This window comes from Alosa sapidissima, chromosome 5, assembly GCF_018492685.1.
Source record: "Alosa sapidissima isolate fAloSap1 chromosome 5, fAloSap1.pri, whole genome shotgun sequence".
NCBI classification, from domain to species: Eukaryota; Metazoa; Chordata; class Actinopteri; order Clupeiformes; family Clupeidae; genus Alosa; species Alosa sapidissima.
Window position 1 is genome coordinate 2798797 of NC_055961.1, and position 25370 is coordinate 2824166.

The window sequence follows — 25370 nt, forward strand, 5'->3', positions numbered from 1 at the left end:
TGTGGACACTTAATTTATAAATGATTTCAGTGACGTTATGAACAAAAATAATCACATTTCACAAACAAACGCAATTATTATTTATTTATGTCGGTAACGGACATTTGTTTCACTGTAAGCTTTAGTAGCCTATACTGTAAACTGTAAAAAGGTGAGGGAAGGATGGAGCATGGACATTTGGTTGGGACAGTCCAAATCTAAATAATAGGGGGTGGCGCATAACCAACAATACTCAACAAATATAGAAATGTATGATTTTGGTTTATGTGCAATTCTGAACTTATGCGCGCATTCCCAGATGGTCGAGCAATATCCTGGTAATTTCGGGGGGAAGCTCCCGTCAGATTTATATCGGTTTATAACATGAGGCAGGAGAAAAAGCAACTGTCACTTTATGTCCGGTGCAGCAGCCGGCAGCCGCAAGAAGTGAGACAGCCGACAAACCCATTTCTCCTGGTGGACGTGGTTTTACACGCTGTACACTTTCGAGATTATTTCCTAAACTGACTATGCATCTATTGTCATAGTCCTGAATGGGTTTGGGGCAGAGTAACTGATGCCAGTGAAGTAAGGATTGCGGATAAAAACAGTTTGCAAAGATGCAATGGAAGGCCACGGGAGAACAATAGCAAACAGATTAGTTCAATATTTGAACTCCTCTGATAAATAAGATCTTGTCGCTGATTTCAAGGCAAAGGTAGCTTTTCCGAAGAAGCGGCGGACCATGGCAGCTGTGACAAGCCCGGAGACAACCCCTCAGCCTCGGGTATACTTCCAAACCCCCCCGGGCACGGGGGACGAAGTTCCCCAGAAACAAGGGCGAGTGACAGTCAAATACGACAGGAAAGAATTGAGAAAAAGACTTAACCTCGAGGAGTGGATTGTCGGGCAGCTCACTCAGTTGTACGACTGTGAGGTAAGTCTTTGTGTCTCATTGCCATCGGCCCAAGGCAGGTGACGGCTCGTTAAGGTTCTGGTGCCAAGATCTGTGCTTTGTCTCTCGGTACACGCTGTGACATCGCCTTAACTTTGGTTACTTGCTAGCATTTCGCTCTCTGTGTTTTGCTCTTAGTGTATCCTATTCAGATATTCTTATCCTTCAGTCCACCTACTATAGCACACTCGGCTACATCACCAGGCTACTATTGAGAATTTGAAGCGTGAGAAGGGCGTGGCAGCAGCAGCGCAGGCTTATCTAATTAGGGAAGCCAGAGACAAAAAGACACATCACACCTGAGCGCGCGCTTCTCACTGCTGTTCTCGTGCCTCCCGCAGGCTCTTTGTGCAGCATGATGTGTTGTCGAGGCTGGGGGAAGCTCCCACCCAGTGGTGTGTGTGTGTGTGTGTTGAGTGTCTTTTTGTCTTAAATGTCACTGCTGTAGGGAAATGCAGTGAATCTTCTTCACTAATACACAAAGAGTGCACCGGAGGCCGTTTTCCTCAAGCCGACCCTTTCCTCCTGCGCTTCCTGGCCTGGCGTTTGGCGGTGGCGCGTGTCCAGATTCGGTCGCTCCTTGTCTTTTCCGTTCCATCCCACTACCCCCCCTCCCGGCAACACTATTCTCACTGTAGTCATATTGGCCATTGGCCTGCTTTTATGAGAGAGCAAATGCGTTACTCGTAACAATATTATATGATTTCCACAGTGGCTGGATTTGACATTAGTGTGCTTCAACTGAGCAATGTATATTTCTTTGTTCCTTTCAATGCAATGGATGCTGTTCAATACACAAGACTAGTTACCTGTAGCAGGTGAAAGGAGGGAGGACAAAAGTTATGGCCTTTGCAACTCGGCTCACTTGGCCTGTTGTTAAATAATCAATAGCCATGTCGCTTTAGATCACAAGTAAGGATCAGACCTGTTCGAAAGTTAAAAAAGTAGGTTGATCAAGAAAGCAATGACCATTGTGTCATAGACTTAGGCTACTAAAGCCTTCGCACTGTGCAATAGCGGGACAGGTGTCCATGCAGCCCTCTCGTCTGATCTGCCAGTACATGCAGAACTCTCTACGGGGTGCCATGTAGGCTAGCGACCTATGGGCGCCTCTCTTTAAAGATCCATCACGCTTTGACACCTGCGTGTTAATAATGAATAGAGCAATCTACACTAAAGGCATAATCCATGGTCCGTGTCTGAGCCCGGAGCTCGTTCACAACCCCGGGGGATGCGGCGATATGGTGATGGAGAGGTGAGATCACAAGCGCGCATACTGCGCCACCTAGAGGCGAGGTTTACCCACTAAACGAATGACGTCATGTTATGCTACAGGTCAACTGGTCATTATTTCCCCGACTCAACCGTTTAAGGTAAAATCTTGGTTTGCCATTGAAGTCACATCACATATCAAATTAGAAGAATAGACTACTGTAGCCTATGATGAACATTGAGGCATTAACAAAACAAAAAAACGAAACAATTCAATGATAGAAAAATTCAATGATAGGCTAATTGACAAATTGATTGTTCATACAGATTGGTCTGTCAAAATCAGCGTGACCATTATCAAGTTTCTGTGTCCCAAGTGACCTGCTCTCTTCATTGGCTAAGTGTCCCAAGTGACCTGCTCTCTTCATTGGCTAAGTGAGTGAGCCAGTGTTCCCTCTGTATCTGAAATATTATCCACTCCAATTCAAAGGTAACCAAGAGAGTAATTGGTTCAGCATTAGCCAAAAAAGCTCAACCTTGCCTCTGCAGTCCAGGACACAGTAATGAGTTCTGACAAGGCAACTGTAGCGTAAAATCGGTGGTGTGTGTGTGTGTGTGTGTGTGTGTGTGTGTGTGTGTGTGTGTGTGTGCAGTTGGCCATGGTTTGTGTTCCACACAGACTAGGCCTCTTTGGGTTTGTGAACTGTTTTCTCGTCTCCTCAGCTGACGTTTGCTCCAAGCACAAACTCCCTCCCTCCCTCTCTCCCTCTCTCCCTCCCTCCCTCTCTCCCTCTCCTTCCCTCCCTCTCTCCCACTCTCTCCCTCTCTCCCTCTCTCTCTCCCTCCCTCCCTTTCTCCCACTCTCCCTCTCTCTCCCACTCTCCCTCTCTCCCACTCTCTCTCTCTCCTTCTCTCCTTCCCTCCCTCTCTCCCACTCTCCCTCTCTCCCACTCTCTCTCCAGCCTGCGTCGCACGTTTTGAAGGGGCAAACTTTTAAGCCAGCTTGACATCTTTCCAACACAGTTGGATCCGACGGTGAAAAGAAGGAAAAGTGTCATGGCTGCAGTCTCCATGGATACCTCGTGGAGCGGGGTGTGTTCCATCTCTGATAATAAAGTAGACCTACTTCAGCAACTCTTTATGACCCCGAGGGTGTCTTCCAGTCCACCCTTACGTGTTCCACAAGCCTCACATCGGTACACCCTTGACAAATGATGGATACACATTTAGACGTTTAGCGTTTGTGGATATACTCCCCATCAGTTAGTGTTTGTGGATACACTCTCCATTAGTTAACGTTTGTGGATATACTCCCCATCAGTTAGCGTTTGTGGATACACTCTCCATTAGTTAACGTTTGTGGATATACTCCCCATCAGTTAGCGTTTGTGGATACACTCTCCATTAGCTAGCGTTTGTGGATATACTCTCCATCAGTGAGAATAATGGCTGCAGTGCAGCAGTGTGTTTGGGACATGCAGCACACTGTGTCCACTGTGAGTTGACCTGCTATGCATGTAAACAGCGGTCAGTGCTGTACTTGGTGTAGAGCAAACAAACACACACGCATGCACGCACACACACAAACACACACACACGCATGCACACACTCATACCTCTTCTGCAGGGGAGTGTGTGCAGCAACACCTGGTCGGCGGAGTGAGGGTGATTTATCAGTAGAGTCCGGTGGGCACTGGCAGGTGCGGTCTGCCGACTCTACAGCTGAACAGTGTGCTGGGCAGAACACAATCACCTGCACTCACCTAGTGTGTGTGTGTGTGTGTGTGTCCAAAAAGCTGTTTGCTTGAGTCTGGGTGTGTATGTGTCCATAATCAAATGCACGTGTGTGTGTGTGTGTCCAAAAAGCTGTTTGGGTGTGTGTGTGTCCACAGTCAAATGCAAGTGTGTGTGTGTGTGTGTGTGTGTGTGTGTGTGTGTGTTCAGTAGTGATTAATCGTGAGGTCCTTAGAGGTTGAACCGAATGATTAATTACCAAAGGCTGGAAAAGGGAAATCAATTAGTTGAAGCCGTTTACAGCTATGTGGATAATGGCTCTCTCCGTAAGACAGGGGATGCTAACGGTCGTTTGGATAATAGTTCCCTCTTAGAACCATGCGTCATGGCAACCCTTCACAACATTCTTTTAAAATAATCAAGGTTCTTAGCTCTCACCGACCACTGGATCCAGTTCTCTTCTTAGGATGAACCAGAGAACATTTCCATAGTGTGTAAGCCCATGCAGTCTATAGGCCCCTTGTTTCATATGAACCATTTCCATAGTGTGCAATCTATAGACCCCATGTGTAACAGAGGTTGTAATTCGTCTGCCTGTCACGGCCCTCGAACCCGACACCTCGACACACACCAGCATGGGAGTCGAACGCTCTAACCACTGAGCTAAAAGCCTAGGCTTCCAACTCAGCGGTTAGAAGCGTTCTTAAGGTTAGGGGTGTGAGGATTTACACGGGCAACTAGCACGCTAGCTCAGTTCGCCTCCGTTACACATGCTTCATATGAACCATTTCCATAGTGTGTAAGCCCATGCAGTCTATAGGCCCCATGTGTATAAGCCCATGCAGTCCCCATGGGCCCCATGTTTCATGTGAAAGTAGAGTCTGTTTGATGTCCAGTGGCTCTGTGCGTTGGCTGACATGAGTAGTTTATGAAATCCCCTTCCTGGAAGGTTGATCAGGTGGAGATGTAAGCTGGTGACTCTGCTAACACACAGTGACACAGTACTGAACCCCTGTAGTGTGTGTGTGTGATATGTGTGTGATATGTGTGTGATATGTGTGTGATATGTATGTGTGTGTGTGTGTGTGTGTGTGTGTGTGTGTGTGTGTGTGTGTGTGGTGTGTCTGTGTGTGTCTGTGTGTGTGTGTCTGTGTGTGTGTGTGTGTGGTGTGTCTGTGTGTGTGTGTGTGTGTGTGTGTTAAAGCTGTTTAATATGCAGCATCACACAGAGCCATCCCTCTCCCATACTGACACAATGTAATTATGCTGAGCTGCCTTGGCTTCTCCTGGGGAGGCGTTCTGTTCCACTTTCATAGATGAGGAGAGGGCGCACCCAATACACACACACACACACACACACACACAATACACAATACATACACACACACTCACACACACACACACACACACACCACCCAATACACATCAGCACACACATAAACACACACACACACAATACATACACACACACACACACACAATACATACACACACACTCACACACACACACACACACACAATACACACACACACACACACACACACACACACACACACCGCCCCAATACACATCAGCTTGATTATCTGTGTGTGTGTGAGCCATGCCAGGAGAGGTATGAGCTTGGTTGTGTGTGTGTGTGTGAGCAATGCAGGAGAGGTATGAGCTTGGTTGTGTGTGTGTGTGTGTGTGTGTGTGTGTGTGTGTGTGTGTGTGTGAGCCATGCCATAAGAGTATATGAGCTATATATGAACTAGTGTATGTCACAACCTTTGTGTCTTATGAAATGGTGTCTGTCTGTGAGATTTCATTTTTTAGCTGGATTAATGTAAAGCTGAGTGCTGCAGAATATCAAGGATAAGATTTCAATAGGATTTTCACTTTGTTTCAATTTGTTTGAAAATAATAGTATACAATGAATGGAATAGACCAAAATATTAATATTGATCAATGCTTCTGAGTTTTTCTTCCAAAACAATTAATCAAGTTCAATGACTTGACCTGAACTGTACACACTTCCTCTTCTGTGTAAAATGATAATAAAAAAAATGATTGACAGGTGTGTGTGTTTGTGTATGTGTGTGGGCTGGAGTTCAGAGTTCTGACTCAGTTCTGATCTATTAGAGGAAATGCCATCTGTGAGGTGTGTAGTCCTCGTGGACAGAGCTGTGGCACCAATCCAATGGACCAATGGAATTACACTGGAGAGCTAGCTTAGCACGATGGAATTACACTGATGGAATTACACTGGAGAGCTAGCTTAGCACGATGGAATTACACTGATGGAATTACACTGGAGAGCTATCTTAACACGATGGAAAGCTAGCTGGAGAGCTAGCTTAGCACGATGGAATTACACTGGAGAGCTATCTTAGCACGATGGAATTACACTGAGAGCTAGCTTAGCACGATGGAATTACACTGATGGAATTACACTGGAGAGCTAGCTTAGCACGATGGAATTACACTGGAGAGCTAGCTTAGCACGATGGAATTACACTGGAGAGCTAGCTTAGCATGATGGACAACACAGGAGCGTACCTATGTTCCCCGGGTCCTATGTTCCGCAGGTCCTATGTTCCCCAGGTCCTATGTTCCCCGCTTTGTATGGGACTATGGGAAACATAGAACCCTAAACCTAACTACCCCGAGCGGGTAACATAAGACCCGGGGAACATAGGGATGACCCCGACAACACCTCACATCCGCTACATGAACTAGGCTACTAGTCAGACAACAGAGTGTTTTGAGCTGGAGGCTGCTGAACAAGGACCGTTATAGAAATGCATTCCTGCCCACTACAACAAAGTCAAAGTCAAAGTCAAAGTCAGCTTTATCGTCAATTTCTTCACATGTTCCAGACATACAAAGAGATCGAATGGTCAATATCAAGTGTACAATGGTCAATATCGCAACTTTGTGCAGGGAGAGGAGAATTATACTCTGAGAGACAATGCACCACTTACAGTTGAATTGCTGCAGTAACACCATCATTTCCCTTTGGAGATGAATACAGTGGATCTATGACATTGATATAGTATAGGCTACTAGAGCGTGTTCTGATAGTGAGCAGAGATGAGTAGAGGTGAACTGGCTTAATTGTGCTCAGGCTCTGCTTTGGGCACTGGTAGTGATCTGGTAGTAGTGATCTGGGCACTGGGCTTTCCCGACTGACGGCTTTCCTGACTGCTGGGCTCTCCCGACTGCTGGGCTTTCCTAACTGATGGATATCCCCTGACTGCATAGATGCACTCTAGCTCTCTAGCACAATTCCCAACACAGGAGCCCCCTCCCCCCCACCCGCATCATTACAGAACAATACTAACTAGACTAGGTCAGGAAAATAAATAACAAACCAATAATAAATCAGTGAAGAAGTGCTGAATTGACTCAAGGAGGAAGTAACATTACTCCCTCTCTCCCCTTCTACCTCTGTATCCAGGGACTCCTCTCCCTCTCTCTCTCCTCCCTCTCCCTCTCTCCCTCTCTCTCTCTCTCTCTCTCTCTCTCTCTCCCTCTCTCTCTCCTTCCCTCCTCTGGTGCTGGAAGCTTTGATGTGCACATTTATGTATTCAGCGCACTTTTATCCAAGGTCATTTTCAGTGCAGGCAGGGAGACAGTTACACTCCATCTGTGTGTGTGTGTGTGTGTGTGTGTGTGTGTGTGTGTGTGTATGTGTGTATATGTTCCCTTGGAGTGTAACCGGTGGCCTTGCTGGTTGAGGAGAAGTCCAGGTGCCCAGGCGCTCCTTATTAATACACCCAGCAGCAGCTGTGAACGCCAGAAACAGAACCAGAACAGAACAAAACGGTGCTTTAGAGCAGACAGAACCAGAACAGAACAGAACGGTGCTTTAGAGCAGAAACAGAACCAGAACAGAACAGAACGGTGCTTTAGAGCAGACAGAACCAGAACAGAACAGAACGGTGCTTTAGAGCAGACAGAACCAGAACAGAACAGAACGGTGCTTTAGAGCAGAAACAGAACAGAACGGTGCTTTAGAGCAGACAGAACCAGAACAGAACAGAACGGTGCTTTAGAGCAGAAACAGAACAGAACAGAACGGTGCTTTAGAGCAGAAACAGAACAGAACAGAACGGTGCTTTAGAGCAGACAGAACCAGAACAGAACAGAACGGTGCTTTAGAGCAGAAACAGAACTAGAACAGAGAACAGAACAGAACGGTGCTTTAGAGCAGACAGAACCAGAACTAGTAAAGAACAGAACCGTGCTTTAGAGCAGAAATAGAACTAGAACAGAGAACAGAACAGAATGGTGCTTTAGAGCAGACAGAACCAGAACTAGAACATAACAGAACGGTGCTTTAGAGCAGAAACAGAACAGAACGGTGCTTTAGAGCAGACAGAACCAGAACTAGAAAAGAACAGAACGGTGCTTTAGAGCAGAAACAGAACTAGAACAGAACAGAACAGAACGGTGCTTTAGAACAGAAACAGAACTAGAACAGAACTAAAACTAGAACAGAACGGTGCTTTAGAACAGAGATGGAAAGCAGGGCCTCAGAACTGGACTTCAGAGCTGAAGTGTTTATTTAGGGACACACACCACCTGGATAGAGCAGGACGAGCACGGACAGAAGGGATGGATACCAAAGAGGAATGAAGAGGAAGCTCACACACACACACACACACACACACACACACACACACACACACACATCCTGCCATGGCTGTGTTTGGATACTGCACTGGGCTTTGGGGTCCTGAAAGATGGGCTTTTGGCTTTGGTGTATCTGTAGAGCTGCTTATAGGAGCCATGTGTGTGTGTGTGTGTGTGTGTGGCCAGGAGAATGTTGTTTACAGTCATGCGAACAGGCACACACACACACACACACACACACACACAGCCCATCCTGTTGTTTTGTAGAACATAAGGAGGAAGAGACTGTGAGTTCAGATAATAAAGCCGTGTGTGTGTGTGTGTGTGTTTTGGCAGGAGGAAGAGGTTCCTGAGTTGGAGATCGATGTGGACGAACTCCTTGACCTGCCCAGTGATGTAGACAGAGCACGCAAAGTCAAGGTAGCCCCAAACCCATCAGCTTTATTCCACCTCTAGAACAGGAGCCCCAAACCCATCATCTTTATTCCACCTCTAGAACAGGAGCCCCAAACCCATCAGCTTTATTCCACCACACACTAGAACAGGAACCCGAAACCCATCAGCTTTATTCTACCTCTAGAACAGGAGCCCCAAACCCATCAGCTTTATTCCACCACACACTAGAACAGGAACCCCAATCCCATCAGCTTTATTCTACCTCTAGAACAGGAACCCCAAACACAGCTTTATTCCACCTCACACCATCCACCTATAGGAACATGGTCATAGTGATGGTTCTCATCCTCACGGGCCCGGAGTTCTACCTCTCCCTCTGCCACTCTCTCTAGACTGGCCCTCTGGGATGTTTAGACTGGGCTGGCAGTGGACTCAATGTAGAAATGTGCAGAGCTAACGTCAAGTTCAACCCCCACATAAAACCAGCCGTTAGTATTTTGAACTTAAAGAGCTCTTAACTTGGAGTATCATGTCAATGTGAATGGAGGCTCGGTGCACTGTCCCTATCTAATAATTTCTTTCAGTTTTCTTAAGGTGGTAGATCATTCTCTCCATTAGAATAAATCCTCCATTGGGTTGTTTGTCTTGTTATTACTGTCTTAGTAGTGATCAGTAATGTCTTAATTAGAGATTAATATCCTAATTAGTGATCAGTAATGTCTTGATTCGAGATTAATATCCTAATTAGTGATCAGTAATGTCTTGATTAGAGATTAATACATGACCTTTGACCTGTATTGTAAGATCTGGGGATCTCCCTGTTGGAAATGAGCCCTTTGTTTCCTTGTGTCTCTGTTCAGGGGTTGCTGGCAGACTGCTTCAAGCCCACAGATGTGAGTACTACCTTCCTGTTTGCTCTGTCCGCGGTCCCGTCTCCCAGAATAGCATCTGTACTGACCTCACATAGGCAGCGTGCCTGGACACAGACCTGACCCCCTGGGCGGCACACAAAAGCTAAATTAGTGGTACTGTAGGCTACATTGATCTCAGATTTTACAAACAGAGGGAGAAAAGCGTAGTGGATGCATTCTTTTAACTTAAAGGAGAATTCCGGTGTGATATTGACCTAAAGTGTATTGAAACATGATACCGAGTGTGAACGTATGTCTCATAGCCCATCTCGACTTGTCCCCTGCACTCCAAAATCTGGCGCTAGTTAGCCGATGCTACCAACAACTTTTTCAGTAGTGGTGCTTCGGCATCGGGCTAGCCATGCAAATAAATCACTGTTTTACACCCATTTACGAGGCTCAATGTATCTCCACACTTCATTGGTAGACTTCCTAGGGCCCTGACATTTAAAACGAGACATTGAGAACTTTGAAAAAGCACTGGTAGTTTACTTACAAGACGATTTATACAGACAGTATCTTCACGAAGTTTAACATTTGCAGCCATCTTGAATTTAGTCACGATAAGTCGAGCAACGAGTAAGAATGAACAGGTATGATAAGGGATCAGATTACAAAAATAATTCAGTGGAAATGCATGGATTCCAGTTGCTGCTACTGGAAGAAACTGGAATCCATGCATTTCCACTGAATTATTTTTGTAATCTGATCCCTTATCATAGCTGTTCATTCTTACTCGTTGCTCAACTTATCGTGACTAAATTCAAGATGGCTGCAAACGTTAAACTTCGTGAAGATACTGTCTGTATAAATCGTCTTGTAAGTAAACTACCAGTGCTTTTTCAAAGTTCTCAATGTCTCGTTTTAAATGTCAGGGCCCTCGGAAGTCTACCAATGAAGTGTGGAGATACATTGAGCCTCGTAAATGGGTGTAAAACAGTGATTTATTTGCATGGCTAGCCCGATGCCGAAGCACCACTATTGAAAAAGATGTTGGTAGCATCTGCTAACTAGCGCCAGATTTTGGAGTGCAGGGGACAAGCCGAGATGGGCTATGAGACATACGTTCACACTCGGTATCATGTTTCGATACACTTTAGGTCAATATCACACCGGAATTCTCCTTTAAATGTGAACGTTTTTTTTGTGTTTGCAAATGAAACAAAACAGTTGTTCGCTTTAAACTGTAAACAAAAACGGCAAGCATCAAGGCTGTCGTCAGTAACTTTTGCCTATTTGCTGAATTTGAACGCACCTCTGACTTTAAGCTCAACACCCCAGCACGGGCCAGTACATAGGACTGTGGTCATAGGACTGTGGTCCGGTGGCTGCACCACCAAAATCCACACCACCCGTTTACATTTGTTTTTAAAATGTCTTGGTGGTCAGTTCTAAAAGTGTAAACAATCACCAAGGCACTTGCCGAAATGGTTGACCACATGTTTGACCACATGACCACGTTTTGTAGCGTAAACGCAAATTTGTTTTGTGTTCTGGACAGTGGGAGTTCTACTGCATGTGACATTGGCAATAGCGGAATCTAAACCTAAGTGGTCAGCATATCTCTGGATGTACACCGTAAATACATGTTATGGTTATGGAATTTAGCAGACGCTAAACAGTGTGTCTCATCTGTAAACAGTGATGTGTCTCAGTTAAACACTTGTGATCGGATCACCCAAGACTCTTTCTAAAAACAAATGTAAACAGGTCCTTAGACTCAATTGTTTGACTACAAAGGACTGGCTATTCACTCTGCTATGGGGAGACAGTTAAATGTTGATGTTTGGACATCGACGCACTGACCGTTTGTGTGTGTGTGTGTGTGTGTTTTATTCTAAGTGACATTGAGTAAAAACCACGCCTGAGGCAAACCGATGATAGCCAATCAGATTCCTCAGAAGCGTATGCTATGCTTCTCTTTACAGTGCGCATAGCGGTAGTTATCATGACATGCTCAGGAATGGCCAAACATTTAGAACTGTAGTTGTATTTGTCTCAGTAGATGCTCCTTTTCCAAGCGTGTGTTAGCTGATAGATAGCATGCCGCATGATACGACTGTGTTGTTGTTGTTGAATGTGTGTTATGAGAATAGAGACTCCAGCTGTGTTGTTGTTGTTGAATGTGTGTGTATGAGAATAGAGACTCCAGCTGTGTTGTTGTTGTTGAATGTGTGTGTGTGAGAATAGAGACTCCAGCTGTGTTGTTGTTGTTGAATGTGTGTGTGTGAGAATAGAGACTCCAGCTGTGTTGTTGTTGATTGAATGTGTGTGTGTGAGAATAGAGACTCCAGCTGTGTTGTTGTTGATTGAATGTGTGTGTGTGAGAATAGAGACTCCAGCTGTGTTGTTGTTGATTGAATGTGTGTGTGTGTGAGAATAGAGACTCCAGCTGTGTTGTTGTTGATTGAATGTGTGTGTGTGTGAGAATAGAGACTCCAGCTGTGTTGTTGTTGATTGAATGTGTGTGTGTGTGTATTATAGAGACTCCAGCTGTGTTGTTGTTGATTGAATGTGTGTATGAGAATAGAGACTCCAGCTGTGTTGTTGTTGATTGAATGTGTGTGTGTGAGAATAGAGACTCCAGCTGTGTTGTTGTTGATTGAATGTGTGTGTGTGTGAGAATAGAGACTCCAGCTGTGTTGTTGTTGATTGAATGTGTGTGTGTGTGAGAATAGAGACTCCAGCTGTGTTGTTGTTGATTGAATGTGTGTGTGTGTGTATTATAGAGACTCCAGCTGTGTTGTTGTTGATTGAATGTGTGTATGAGAATAGAGACTCCAGCTGTGTTGTTGTTGATTGAATGTGTGTGTGTGAGAATAGAGACTCCAGCTGTGTTGTTGTTGATTGAATGTGTGTGTGTGTGAGAATAGAGACTCCAGCTGTGTTGTTGTTGATTGAATGTGTGTGTGTGTGTATTATAGAGACTCCAGCTGTGTTGTTGTTGATTGAATGTGTGTATGAGAATAGAGACTCCAGCTGTGTTGTTGTTGATTGAATGTGTGTGTGTGAGAATAGAGACTCCAGCTGTTACTCTGGGCTTTCAATGTGTGTGAGTGACACTCACTAGGCTGTGCAAAAGACAGATCGTTTAGCCATAAATGCTGAGAACATGACTCACTCTTGACTGTACTGCCTTGCGATTGGTAGTTGAGCATAGCAACATAACCCTTTTCCCTACTGGGACAAGCCAGGTGTAGGGGGCCCTCCCCTGATTGGTTGAATGCCGCAATCAATCAATGTGCAGGTGGACTGGCAGTGCCCTGGTGTAATTAGCCAGGACACTGCAGATACCTCTGCGCTTTGCATTGGGTGCCACGGGAAGACAGTCCCCATGACTGGACTGGGGCGTTGAGATTGTCCACTGACCAGAGGGAATACTGCCCCCTAATGGCCAACCAACACCACTTCCAACAGCCGCTTGGCATTCCCAGGTCTCCCATCCAAGTACTAACCATATGCACACCTGCTTAGCTTCAGTCTCTCCGCAGAGACAGGGTATCCAGTGAGCCGGCTGCTGGCTAGTTAGAACTTGTTCAACAGAGATATTTGAATCCAACATGGGTCACAATATGTACATTGTTCTTGACTTTGTCATGTTCATGTTTAACTTTTTCATTATAGGCTCTTGATGTAATGAAGGTGTGGATGTCAGTGTGCAGTCAAAGTGTGTATTCGCTACTCATTACTTTGTACCGTCTTTGCCACAAGAGGCACCAGTCTGTGTCAGCAGTATTTTGCACAAGTGAAAGCAAAAGATTCTTTAGAACAGTTGATGAACAGTCTCTGGTGAAAGACCAAAGAGGTCCTGAAGTTCCAGAATGTTTACAGTGTTCCGTGTTCTATCTCCGGAACATGTTTCATTGTTGTGCCGACAGGCCAGCAGCGTAAACCAGGAAGGCTGTTTCCTCTCTCCTCCTTGTCTTCCTCTGCAGGACTTTGTAGCCGCCTTGCTGGAGCGTGTGAGAGGGATGCAGAAGCTCAGCACCCCCCAGAAGAAAGGAGAGGTCACCCCCTGACCCCCCCCACCCCTCCCCTCTCTCACAGTCAGCCCTCTCCAGCCGAGAGGAGAAGGGGGGCAGGGTGACGGGGGGGTCAAATCTCCCACAATCCCACTGTGCTTGTGAGATGGAGACCAGGGCCAAGCGTTCCAGCCAATCATATCTCAGCTGCAGGTCACACCAGTGGCCAATCTCTGGTTCCGTTTTTAAAAAAAACACCTTTTCTGCTCTACACTGTACTCTATGTGAACTCTATATTAGCATATATGTTAGCTTAGCGCCATGCACAGGAGGTGTGTGTGTGTGGGGGGGGGGAGGGTGTGTTGTAGAACTGTGGGGGCGACTCATCATTCATTACTGTGATTTCTGAAATGTCCACTAGCAATGTGACTTTGGGAGCTTGCTTACTATAAGCGCATCAGGACTCCAGACCCAAGTAACTGTTGAGTTTTTTTATGTCGTACTTTGTGTTACACAGAAGAGTAGCAACATGACATTAAATGGGATAAGGGATGTTTGGGATGGGATGAGAGGTGCAGTATGCTATATCTTAATAAAGTGGAACGTTAATCAAATTCTAAAGGAACGTGATATTGATTCATTATTTGTTTACATGCATAAAAACATGTCCAAAACAAAAAGCTAAAACCATGCAAACCATGCAAAAGATGTACTGTACATCATCCGTATTTCACCCATATCACTAGATGGAACATTCATCAGATCTAGATGCCTTGTTTACTGACCACAGAAATGGCATACTGCATCTCTTATGGACAGAGGTGATTGTGCTGTAGGATCTAAAACGTATTCTTAAGTGTCTTTGCTTGTGTGTTGGATACCCAGATGGCAACAGAGGCTCTCGGCTTGTCCAACTGTGTGCTTTTGTAACAAACCCGAGTAAGTGAACTCTGTAAGTGGTAAAGCTCTGAGAAGCACCCCAGGGCTCTGCTTTGCTCTGAGAATCTTTTATTAGGACATGTACTACCATAAAACCCTCAAAGGAGGAGGACATTTACTACTGACGCTACACTAGGACATTTACTGACAGCTAGGCTACACTACACTATAGGAGGACATTTACTACTGACAGCCAGGCTACACTACACTAGCACATTTACTACTGACAGCCACACAGTCACTACACTAGGAGGACATTTACTACTGACAGCCAGGCTACACTAGGAGGACATTTACTGACAGCTAGGCTACACTAGGAGTGCTACTGAAGCGTTTCGTTGGCGAGCATACAAATTGTTTTAGAAGACTGGTGTCATGTTTCCAAATGGGCTCAGCGCTCCCACGTGTGTTGTGTTGACTGTAGTGGAAGCTGATTGCTGCAGCATATGCTCCGTCAACGGAACGCCCGGACTGGCCCCACCATAAACTCATCTGCCCAGGCTCGTCACCAATCCCAACAGCTCGGAATAAGCAACCGGTGCGCATCTGGGCCAAATCTGGGCCACGGGCTCGCCACACTCCGCTGCCGTCTGCGTATCCTCAGAGTGTGTCGTAGGGACCTATAGGAGAGCCGTAGGATTGTTTTTTTGGTGCTAAATTTTCATTCACAGGATTTTTTCAAGCAACACTTATTACATATTGTTCTTACTGCTCTTTGGTTTTGTACTCGGACTGTTGACTGCACTTGGCCAAGACAGAATGGTGGCAGCCAGAGCAGAAACTCCCTTTAGATGCAGAGTAGCAATACCCGTAAAAGAGAGGATTTGCCAATTTTGTTACATTTTTATAAAAGGTGTACCAAGCGTGTCATGTGCATGGGTAGAACATTACCAACGATAAGCGACATGGAAGTAGGAGGTTACATATGAGCATCAGTAGGCAGAGAAACTTTGGCTACGATAATAAAATAAGACAACGCTACTCGTTTGTAAATCAAACATTTATTCCAGTAGGAATAGAAGACTTTTTGAACAAAAGGAACAAGTCCCTGATCCCTTGTCAATCTGATCTCAATGCTGTATTTAGTCCAAATTATGTGTGTGTGTGTATTAAGGTGGTTTAAGAAAAAATAAAGATGATGGCGCACAGTGAATTCCCCCCGTGACAGTGTATTCTTCAGTTGGGTGTTAGTCAAATTACTCCACACACACACACACACACACACACACACACGTCTGCATGATGCTGACAGTGATGGTATTGTTGTGGGAAAGATCGCTCTCTGCTGAAGACTAAACTGGTGGTGAACTGATCGGAGTCCCTGCTGATGTCTGCCATATCCAGAGCCCTGGGCAGGTGTGGCTGCAATATCCAGAGTCCTGGGCAGGTGTGGGGTGGGTACCTGACAGGTAGGACAGGTGGAGGGCGATCTGGAGCTGACTGATGGAACTGCACCCTGACAGGGGAGGAGCACCTCAGCCCTGCTGCACCTATAAATCAGACCTCCTCTCAATGCTCAGCAACTCCACCTCGAAGATGAGTGTGGCGCCACCTGGTGGGGACACAAGGGTATTTAGTGAAGCAGATTACATTACACAATACAACACAAGCAAGCACATCAAATGATAACAAACCTGACAATAAAAATGTATTATTAGGCTTTTGCATGGTTTGAGATTGCTTATCGGGGATTAGCTGAGTCAGTGCTAAAGCTAACTTTAGGGCTCATCAAGGAACATTCTAATCATAAGAGCTTCAACTGGGGGTGCATTCCAAGTCATGGTTTAGTGTCTGGCCAAGTTGACTAGGAGTCAATCGCCTCGTAGTGGACTGTGAAGAGGACTGTACAGGGTATTCAGCCATCTTAAATAATTAGTTAGTGTTCAGTTTGAAAGGAACTGCACAGTTTGTAGGGAGCTAGGGAACACAGCTACATCATGTAGGGAGCTAGGGAACATAGCTACATCATGTCGGGAGCTAGGGAACATAGCTACATCATGTCGGGAGCTAGGGAACATAGCTACATCATGTCGGGAGCTAGGGAACATAGCTACATCATGTAGGGAGCTAGGGAACATAGCTACATCATGTAGGGTGCTAGGGAACATAGCTACATCATGTAGGGAGCTAGGGAACATAGCTACATCACTTTGCCAGAAAGTTTCCCTCCAGAAACAACGGTCAACTGGCGTGTGAGCACATTTCAATGTTGCTAACTAAGCAGCCTGAATATTGATAATTTTATCCTCTGTTTGGGGCTGCTTGGCACCACTTATTGTGGATCAGCTGAGTCAGTGCTAAAGCTAACGCTGCCTCTAATCACAGGAGCTTAGAATGGGGGGTACATTCCAAGTTCTGGTTAAGTGCCTGGCAAAGCTGTAAACCTCTGAATAGAGGAGCCCTGTGACTTAATTTCACATGGGAAAGCAAACCATGGGGCTCTTCTATTAAAAGGTTTACCACTTACTCAGAGCTACCTCAGCCAGGGTTGTCACTTTTCCATGTTCTTGGAACCCCCTCCCCTCCTTGTGAGTCAGTGTACTGAGCTGAGGTATTGCTGGTGCGTTTTTAAGTCCACTGTGTTAATGAGCATTTGTTCTCTTTACCTGGGATCTTAGGGGGGGCTCCTCTGTCCCCATAGCCTGTGTGAACAAGAGAATAAAGAGACTTTTACCTTCCACACAAGACAATAAAGAGTTCTACATTTCACTCAAGAGAATAAAGAGACTTTTACATTCCACAGAAGAGAATAAAGAGACTTTTACATTCCACAAGAGAATAGAGTTCTACATTTCACACAAGAGAATAAAGACAGTTCTACATTCCACACAAGAGAATATAGAGTTCTACATTCCACACAATATATAAACAGCACTGATACTGAGTTGATTTACCCATGACGGTTTAAGTGTCCTTGGGCATCAAGTCAGCTCATGGCTTGTGTGTGTGTGTGTGTGTGTGTGTGTGTGTGTGTGTGTGTGTGTGTGCGTGTGCGCACTTACCAAGCTCTGAAGGAATGACCAGCTTCCTCTTCTCTCCTTCACACATCCTGCACAAAAGAACACACTTCCTTACACATCACATCACCTCACACACAATCTGTTTGATCTACTGCCCTCTGGGAAGAGGTACAGAAGCCTGCGCTCCCGCACTACCAGACTCACCAACAGCTTCATACACCAAGCTGTAAGGATGCTGAACTCTCTCCCTCCTCTGCCCCATCCACCCTCAGCTACATAACATCCTGGACATTGGACCCACAATGGCCGCCTGCACTACTCCACTTGCACACTTGCACACTTGTACACTTTACAACTTGGTGTTGTTGTCCTGAAAACACAACACTTCTGCTGCTCTTACATAACTTGCACCACTATGCCACTTTCTTCCTTACTTAGGTCAAACAGAACTACCCAAGCCTTTTATTAGCCTGACTTTGCACTAGTATTTTATTGACTGTCTATGCACAATTTCAACCAAATTTTGCTGCTCTTATTTTTTCATTATTATATGTGCCCTCTTATTTACTTACTTTTTTGTTTACTTGAATGTTATGTCTGTCTGTGGACTTAAATTGGTAAAATATGTCTTGTCTTCACCGTGGGATAGTGAGAAACGTAATTTCGATCTCTTTGTATGTCTGGAACATGTGAAGAAATTGACAATAAAGCTGACTTTGACTTTGACTTTTGACACCCATGCCACCTTCCATTGAATCAACTCAAGTCTGCTCAGCACACACCAGCCAAGTCAGACCCAGCTAAGGAACTCGGTACGACACTCAACACTGTACACTGGACTGCCCCACACAGAAACACACTCTCCTGTACACTGGACTGCCACCAGACGGACTCACAGAAACACACTCTCCTGTACACTGGGCTGCCCCACACAGAAACACACTCTCCTGTAGACTGGGCTGCCCCACACAGAAACACACTCTCCTGTACACTGGGCTGCCCCACACAGAAACACACTCTCCTGTAGACTGGGCTGCCCCACACAGAAACACACTCTCCTGTAGACTGGGCTGCCCCACACAGAAACACACTGTCCTCTAGGCTGGTCTGCCACAGGAACACACTCTCCACTACACTGGCCTGTGTCCAGAGGGACTCACAGAGAAAACTCTCTCCTCTACGCTGGCCTGCCTCCAGATGGACGCTCAGTGCGGTGATGGTGCCTGAACTGCATGAGTTACATTACAGAGAGATTAACAGCTCACTGCTAACACAGCAGAACATTTAACACTGTGAAGAAGGGTCACTGCTAACACAGCAGAACATTTAACACGGTAAAGAAGGGTCACTGCTAACACAGCAGAACATTTAACACGGTAAAGAAGGGTCACTGCTAACACAGCAGAACATTTAACACGGTAAAGAAGGGTCAATGCTAACACAGCAGCTGGAGTCAAAATGTTTGACACTGTAACCATGGGCATTGAACTGCTGATATGCATGATGTTTGTGCCAATGTTTGAGACTCGCTGGTGTGTCATCGTGGACAATAACTAAAGGCAGCTGTGACATTCTGACTACATGAGGGGCTTGTAGAAAACAGCTCACTCAGGCGGTCAAATCTGTCAAAACAACTCAAATAGTTGTCACCAAGCACACGACCTAGCAAACTCTTATGAGAAAAATGGAAAAATAATGGCGCCCCAATCCAGTCTAGGTTTGCATTGGTTTATTTTACATCACCTAATTAAATTGTGTAGATTTTGTGAACTGTCTATGCTTAAATTCTAACATCCAACACAAACAAACACTATAAATAGCAACATCCCAGAGGCCTAAACATATCAGACACAGAGTTTGAAGTGTCCGTGACAAAATCTCAACACAGTTTCTATTCACTGGAGGTGGGTTACGCCAGTTAGCCTATAACTTCCATTCAGCTATGGGCTAGCTATGGGCCAACTAGTGTAATTATGTTATCAGACTGGGTCAGTGCACACACAGAGAAGAGAAGGGCATGTCTCCCCTCATCTAACTCTGGGGTAGACAGCAAACAAACTAATTTCCCAAAAGGTTGGCGTGCTCCTTTAAAGGTTCATTCACCCCTGTAGAAAGTACCTGTGCTATAAAGGTCCCCACTCTACCAGAAAGGACCAGTACTATAGAGGTTCCCACTCTACCAGAAAGTACCGGTAGTTTAGAGGTTCCCACTCTACCAGAAATAACCAGTACTATAAAGGTCCACCCTCTACCAGAAAGTACTAGTACTACTGTATAAAGGTTCCCACTCTACCAGAAAGGACCAGTACTATAGAGGTTCCCACTCTACCAGAAAGGACCAGTACTATAGAGGTTCCCACTCTACCAGAAAGGACCAGTACTATAGAGGTTCCCACTCTACCAGAAAGGACCAGTACTATAGAGGTTCCCACTCTACCAGAAAGGACCAGTACTATAGAGGTTCCCACTCTACCAGAAAGGACCAGTACTATAGAGGTTCCCACTCTACCAGAAAAGACCAGTACTATAGAGGTTCCCACTCTACCAGAAAGTACCAGTACTATAGAGGTTCCCACTCTACCAGAAAGTACCAGTGCTGTAAAGATCCACTCACCCCAGTAGGCCCTGGTCCCAGCCCTTGATGACCTGTCCGGTGCCCAGTGTGAAGGTGAACGGCTGGTTCCTGGGGATGCTGCTGTCAAACTCTGTCCCGTCCTCCAGTTTACCCTGGCCACAGCAGAGCACAGAAAACACACTTAAGAATAACAATAAGAAATACTTTATTAATCCTGAAGGAAATTTGACCATCACAACAGCATGTAAACAAACACAAACATAAAAAAAGTTTGAAAAGAACAAAATCAGTCAATCAGCCACATCACTGCAGCAAAGAGGTGAAGAGTTGTAGAGTTTGATGGCCATTGGAAGGGATGTTTTTCAACCAGGGGGACCTAATGATCTTCTCAAAGTAAACGGTAACACTAAAATAAGGGGCTACATTAAGGCTCTAGAAAAAGAAAAGATCAGGCGGTGTGCTGAGAGACCTACCCCAATAGACGACATTGGACCATTAAACCATACAATGATCCAAAACATACAGCCAAACAAGGCAAGAAATGGTTAACAGAGAACAATGTCAACATTTTTAGAGTGGCCCAGCCAGAGTCCAGACCTCAATCCTTCAAAAAAAGTGAGCACAAGACCAGAGTAATGGCAAATAATCATTCCTGCCTCAAAACCCGGATTTCTGTTAAAAAGGTGTGGTCTAGAATCATTGTGGAGACATTTTCAGGCAGAACAAACATATTGGTCAAGAGAAAATCAACATTAAATCAATATTTGCCAGGGGTATGAATAGTTTTGTTCTTAACTGTACCTACAAACATATGCATTTTTTTGTATTAAAATAAAACATGACAACACTAGCTTCAGTGGATGCCAGATTCCCCTTCCCTGCGCAGTGGTCAGATTCTCCTGCCCTGTGCAGTGGTCAGATTCTCCTGCCCTGAGCAGTGGTCAGATTCTCCTGCCCTGTGCAGTGGTCAGTGAACTCACGGTGTAGTGCATGTTGAGCACGTCGCCCTTGCGGGACTTGATGGGGCAGTTCTCCACGCGCTTCTTGATGCCGATCTGCAGCTTCTTCTTCTCAGCTCCCCGCACGGCACACAGCGACACCAGGGTCACCGCCAACAGGAAGAACAGCCTCATGTCTGCCAAAACACACACACACACACACACACACACACACACACACACACACACAGATTGAGTTTATGGAGCCATGCAGAAAGTCAACTAAGCCACTACACAGGAAACTGAATATCAAGACAAAGATACCGGACAGTGGTCCTGGAGTGTTCAACTATCCAGTACTCATTCTGCTTGACTTATCGGCTGCCTTTGACACGGTTAATCACCGTATCCTTCTCTCTATACTCGCTGACATGGGAATCTCCGGTTCTGCTCTCTCCTGGTTTGAATCCTACCTCACAGGACGCTCGTTTAACGTATCATGGCTTGGTCAGCTATCCGCACCTCACCATCTCACCACAGGGGTCCCCCAGGGCTCAGTGCTGGGCCCCCTCCTCTTTGCTATCTACACCACCTCCTTGGGACAGATTATCCGTTCGCACGGCTTCTCATACCACTGCTATGCAGACGACACACAGCTCTATCTGTCCTTTCCACCTGACGACCCCCTGGTTTCAGCACGGATCTCGGATTGCCTCTCAGACATAGCTACATGGATGAAGGCACACCACCTCCAGCTGAACCTCTCAAAGACTGAACTGCTGGTCATCCCAGCTAAACCTACCATACACCACGACATCAACATCAAATTTGACTCCCTGTCTGTTTCACCGACCAGGACTGCAAGAAATCTAGGAGTTGTTCTTGACAACCAACTAAACTTCTCGGATCATGTTGCCTCAGTCGCCCGGTCATGCCGTTTTGCACTCTACAACATACGGAAAATCAGGACTTACTTGACTCAAGATGCTACCCAACCTCTGGTTCAGGCAATAGTCATCTCACGACTCGACTACTGCAATGCCCTCCTGACAGGTCTCCCAGCCTGCGCAGTGAAACCACTTCAGATGATCCAGAACGCGGCGGCGCGCCTGGTCTACAACCAACCCAAAAGGGCACATGTTACCCCGCTGCTCATCCAGCTACACTGGCTACCTATGGCGGCCCGCATCAAATTCAAGTCTCTAACGCTTGCCTACAAAGTAGTCTCCGGTTCTGCTCCCACCTACTTGAATGCCCTCATACAGACTTACACTACCTCCAGACCGCTGCGCTCCTCTGACGAACGACGTCTAGCGCTACCACCGGTACGCTCAAGCCAATCCAAACTTTTCTCATCTGTTGTTCCTCGTTGGTGGAACACACTGCCAGTTCCTACAAGGACAGTGACATCCTTTTCCACTTTCAAAAAACTCCTGAAGACCCAGCTCTTTAGAGAACATCTACTCTCATAGCAACACTTACAACAAGTCTTACTGATCCTAGCACTCACCAGCCGTTTTAAACTGACAAGTAACTGTTAAAAACAGCACTCACCGACGCACTTATTCTTACTGTACTCTAATGTTTTTTTTAAACTGTCCTAAAATTGTGAGAATTGTTCTAAAAACTTACTGTTTACCATGTTGTTAGTCGCTTTGGTTAAAAAGCGTCAGCCAAATGTAATGTAATGTAATGTAATGTAATGTAAAACTATCCAGCTTTTAAATGTAGTCAGGTGCAAAGCTACAAACACACACTAAAATGTCTCATCTATCAAATTACGACGAAGACGTCGTGAATATTTTTATTTTCGTAAAGTTGTTTTAGGAAGGCACACTTTAGTTGCTGTGGAAAACATGCTCACATAAACCCTAAAAAAATAGGTATTAGGCAAAACATCACAGCAACAGCCACATTAGTTGCCAAGTCATATTTGGAGAGCATATTATAAGAGAAACGAGCTTTATAACAGCATGAGTTTAAACAACCCTAGTTTAATGCATAGGCTTAACTGACGGAGAACAATATTATATCGCTATTTCTCAGCATCATATTGATAACGAGTTGTCTGTTTGAGCTGTGCTAGCTTTGCTAGCTAATTAGCCTTTTAGAGTCTGGCTGCAGAATAACAATGTGCACATTATTGAATACCTATTGCTGTTTACTTGCAAAGCTGTGAATAGTCGCTCGTAATAGACACACAACATAATAATAGTTATATAGAAGTCTTCATAGATGATGAAGATGATCGTGTAGCACACATACCTCTGAATGAACGTGCAGCGCAAATCTCAGGAAAAGAGGAAGCAAATACAAACCGGAAGACATCTGCCGATTGGTGACTCTCTGTATTACTATTGGTCTATTTTTCTGATGGGGCGGGACTCTGAGCTGACACTTTGGGAATTATGATTGGTGCCAAAGATTGCTAAGGAGGAGCTCCTGCTATCTAGACCACATGGGTTGATGGGATGGAAACAATTGAAAAGGCTTTTAGTGACACGTACAGTATAGTATGGTTTATTATGGACCTGTACAAATTGTTGACCGTAGGAAGGTATGATCTAAACCAAGCGAGTACTGAGTCTTTGATGCCTATCAACTTTTCAAGAAGTAGTATGTCTATGGTGTCAAAGGCAGTGCTAAGGTCCAGGAGGATCAGTATTGATACAAGGCTAGGTTTTTTGAGGAAGGGCTTAATAACAGATGTATTAAATGACTGTGGTACATGCCCTGATAGCATTTAATTATTTATAATCTAGAGCAAAACATTATCCAGGAAGGGGAGAGCAGTCTTAAGAAAGTGAGTATAAATAGGGTCTAGTAGACTGTATCTCATGGGTCTACTCTAGACTGTGTCTCATCTGTGATTCTGTTATGTTTTGACTATCTCAGCAATGGAGTATGTGTATTTGGTGAAACTGATTGGTTATTGATCTTATCTGTAATTGTTTGACATACAATCATAATACTGACATACAATACTGTTGAAAATAACTGTTTTGTGAACTTTATTCAACATAGCCAGTGATTTAGGTGAAATGTATGGTGTTAATTACAGTGTAATATACAATTAAAAAAAAATAGGGTTGAAACAGGTAAAAAAAAAAATGGAGACATCATTTTCTCCATGTTCAATTACCTCTAAAGACAGTCCAATCACTCTCCAAAAGTTAACATTTCTAAAACAAAACACATAGGCCCCCTGACTAATAGGCCTATATGGTGAAAACAGAACCTATAAGACAAAATGCCAGTCAAAAGTAGAATATGGAGACACCAACTCATTCATGGGTTAGATTTTTATACTGCAGAACAATACTGAAGGTAGAAACTATGAAATGACACATACATGACAGAGTTGAACCAGAGAATGTGAACTGAATAGCAGACTATGCTATCTCTTTAAGAGGAACTTTATGTTGAATGTGTAATTGGTGAACATGTATAATGGGACACTAATTATAGCCCCTTCCCCCCTTTTATGAGGATTATAGTCAGGACTGGGTGGGCAACATGGCAAAGCGGTCAATTGGATCAAATTGACATAAACACAAAACAAACACAATAAAGCGGTATTACCTAGCTTGAGTTGCTACAGCCAACAGCCAGGGATAGGCAGTATTTCTGATACATAAAATAAGTATTTAAAAAAAATAGTATGTTGTCATTTGTGTTTTATTTTGTTGGAAGAAACTGGCTTCGTATTCTGTATCAAAATGCTTTATAGGTGTGTATTTTTGTAGTTTAAAAATACTGCCAAATATTTTTGGTAAAACCAATAACCTACTTTTGGTGATATGATGACATCATAAAAGTGCAAAACAGTGAAAGTAGCCACTGACTGGTGCTGACTTATTGACTTATTAATATTGACTTATTAATATTGAGATTCAGGAAGATGATCCAGTGCAAGATGAGTAACGTGTAGGTTGCTTACACAAACAACAACCTCAAGTTTCTTGAGAACTTGTCTTTATCATCCAATTTGAACACATGGAACAGGTTATGTGGCTGCCCTGCAAAAAGTTGATCCATGTAGGCCTATCGCCTAAAGCAACACAATGAAATTTTCATTTAATTAATAATTTGCCCAGACCTGTGATCGTAATATTGAGATTCAGGAAGATGATCCAGTGCAAGATGAGTAACTTGTAGGTGGCTCACACACACAATATACTCCCTCATACC

The 25370-nt window shown here is 44.7% G+C and overlaps 2 protein-coding genes across 3 annotated transcripts; one reads left to right on the forward strand and one right to left on the reverse strand.

Annotated features, from left to right (window-relative positions):
- The first annotated feature begins 403 nt into the window (after positions 1 to 403).
- Positions 404 to 15829, forward strand: ppp1r14ba (protein phosphatase 1, regulatory (inhibitor) subunit 14Ba). Its single transcript, XM_042092680.1, has 4 exons — positions 404 to 916; positions 8835 to 8918; positions 9755 to 9787; positions 13741 to 15829. The coding sequence occupies exons 1-4, from the start codon at positions 725 to 727 to the stop codon at positions 13822 to 13824; spliced, it is 393 nt and encodes a 130-aa protein (XP_041948614.1). The 5' UTR covers positions 404 to 724; the 3' UTR covers positions 13825 to 15829.
- fkbp2 (FKBP prolyl isomerase 2) lies at positions 15689 to 23544 on the reverse strand. 2 transcript variants are annotated; one of them, XM_042092674.1, is made up of 6 exons: positions 23445 to 23544; positions 21222 to 21376; positions 20281 to 20393; positions 17709 to 17755; positions 17313 to 17348; positions 15689 to 16258 (listed from the first exon to the last, which is right to left on the reverse strand). In XM_042092674.1, exons 2-6 carry the CDS (start codon positions 21372 to 21374, stop codon positions 16197 to 16199), a joined length of 411 nt encoding a protein of 136 aa, XP_041948608.1. In that variant the 5' UTR covers positions 21375 to 21376; positions 23445 to 23544; the 3' UTR covers positions 15689 to 16196. The 2 variants fall into 2 exon arrangements, with proteins under 2 accessions (XP_041948608.1, XP_041948609.1); XM_042092675.1 differs by lacking the exon at positions 23445 to 23544 and adding an exon at positions 23331 to 23353.
- Between the last annotated feature and the right edge of the window lie 1826 nt (positions 23545 to 25370).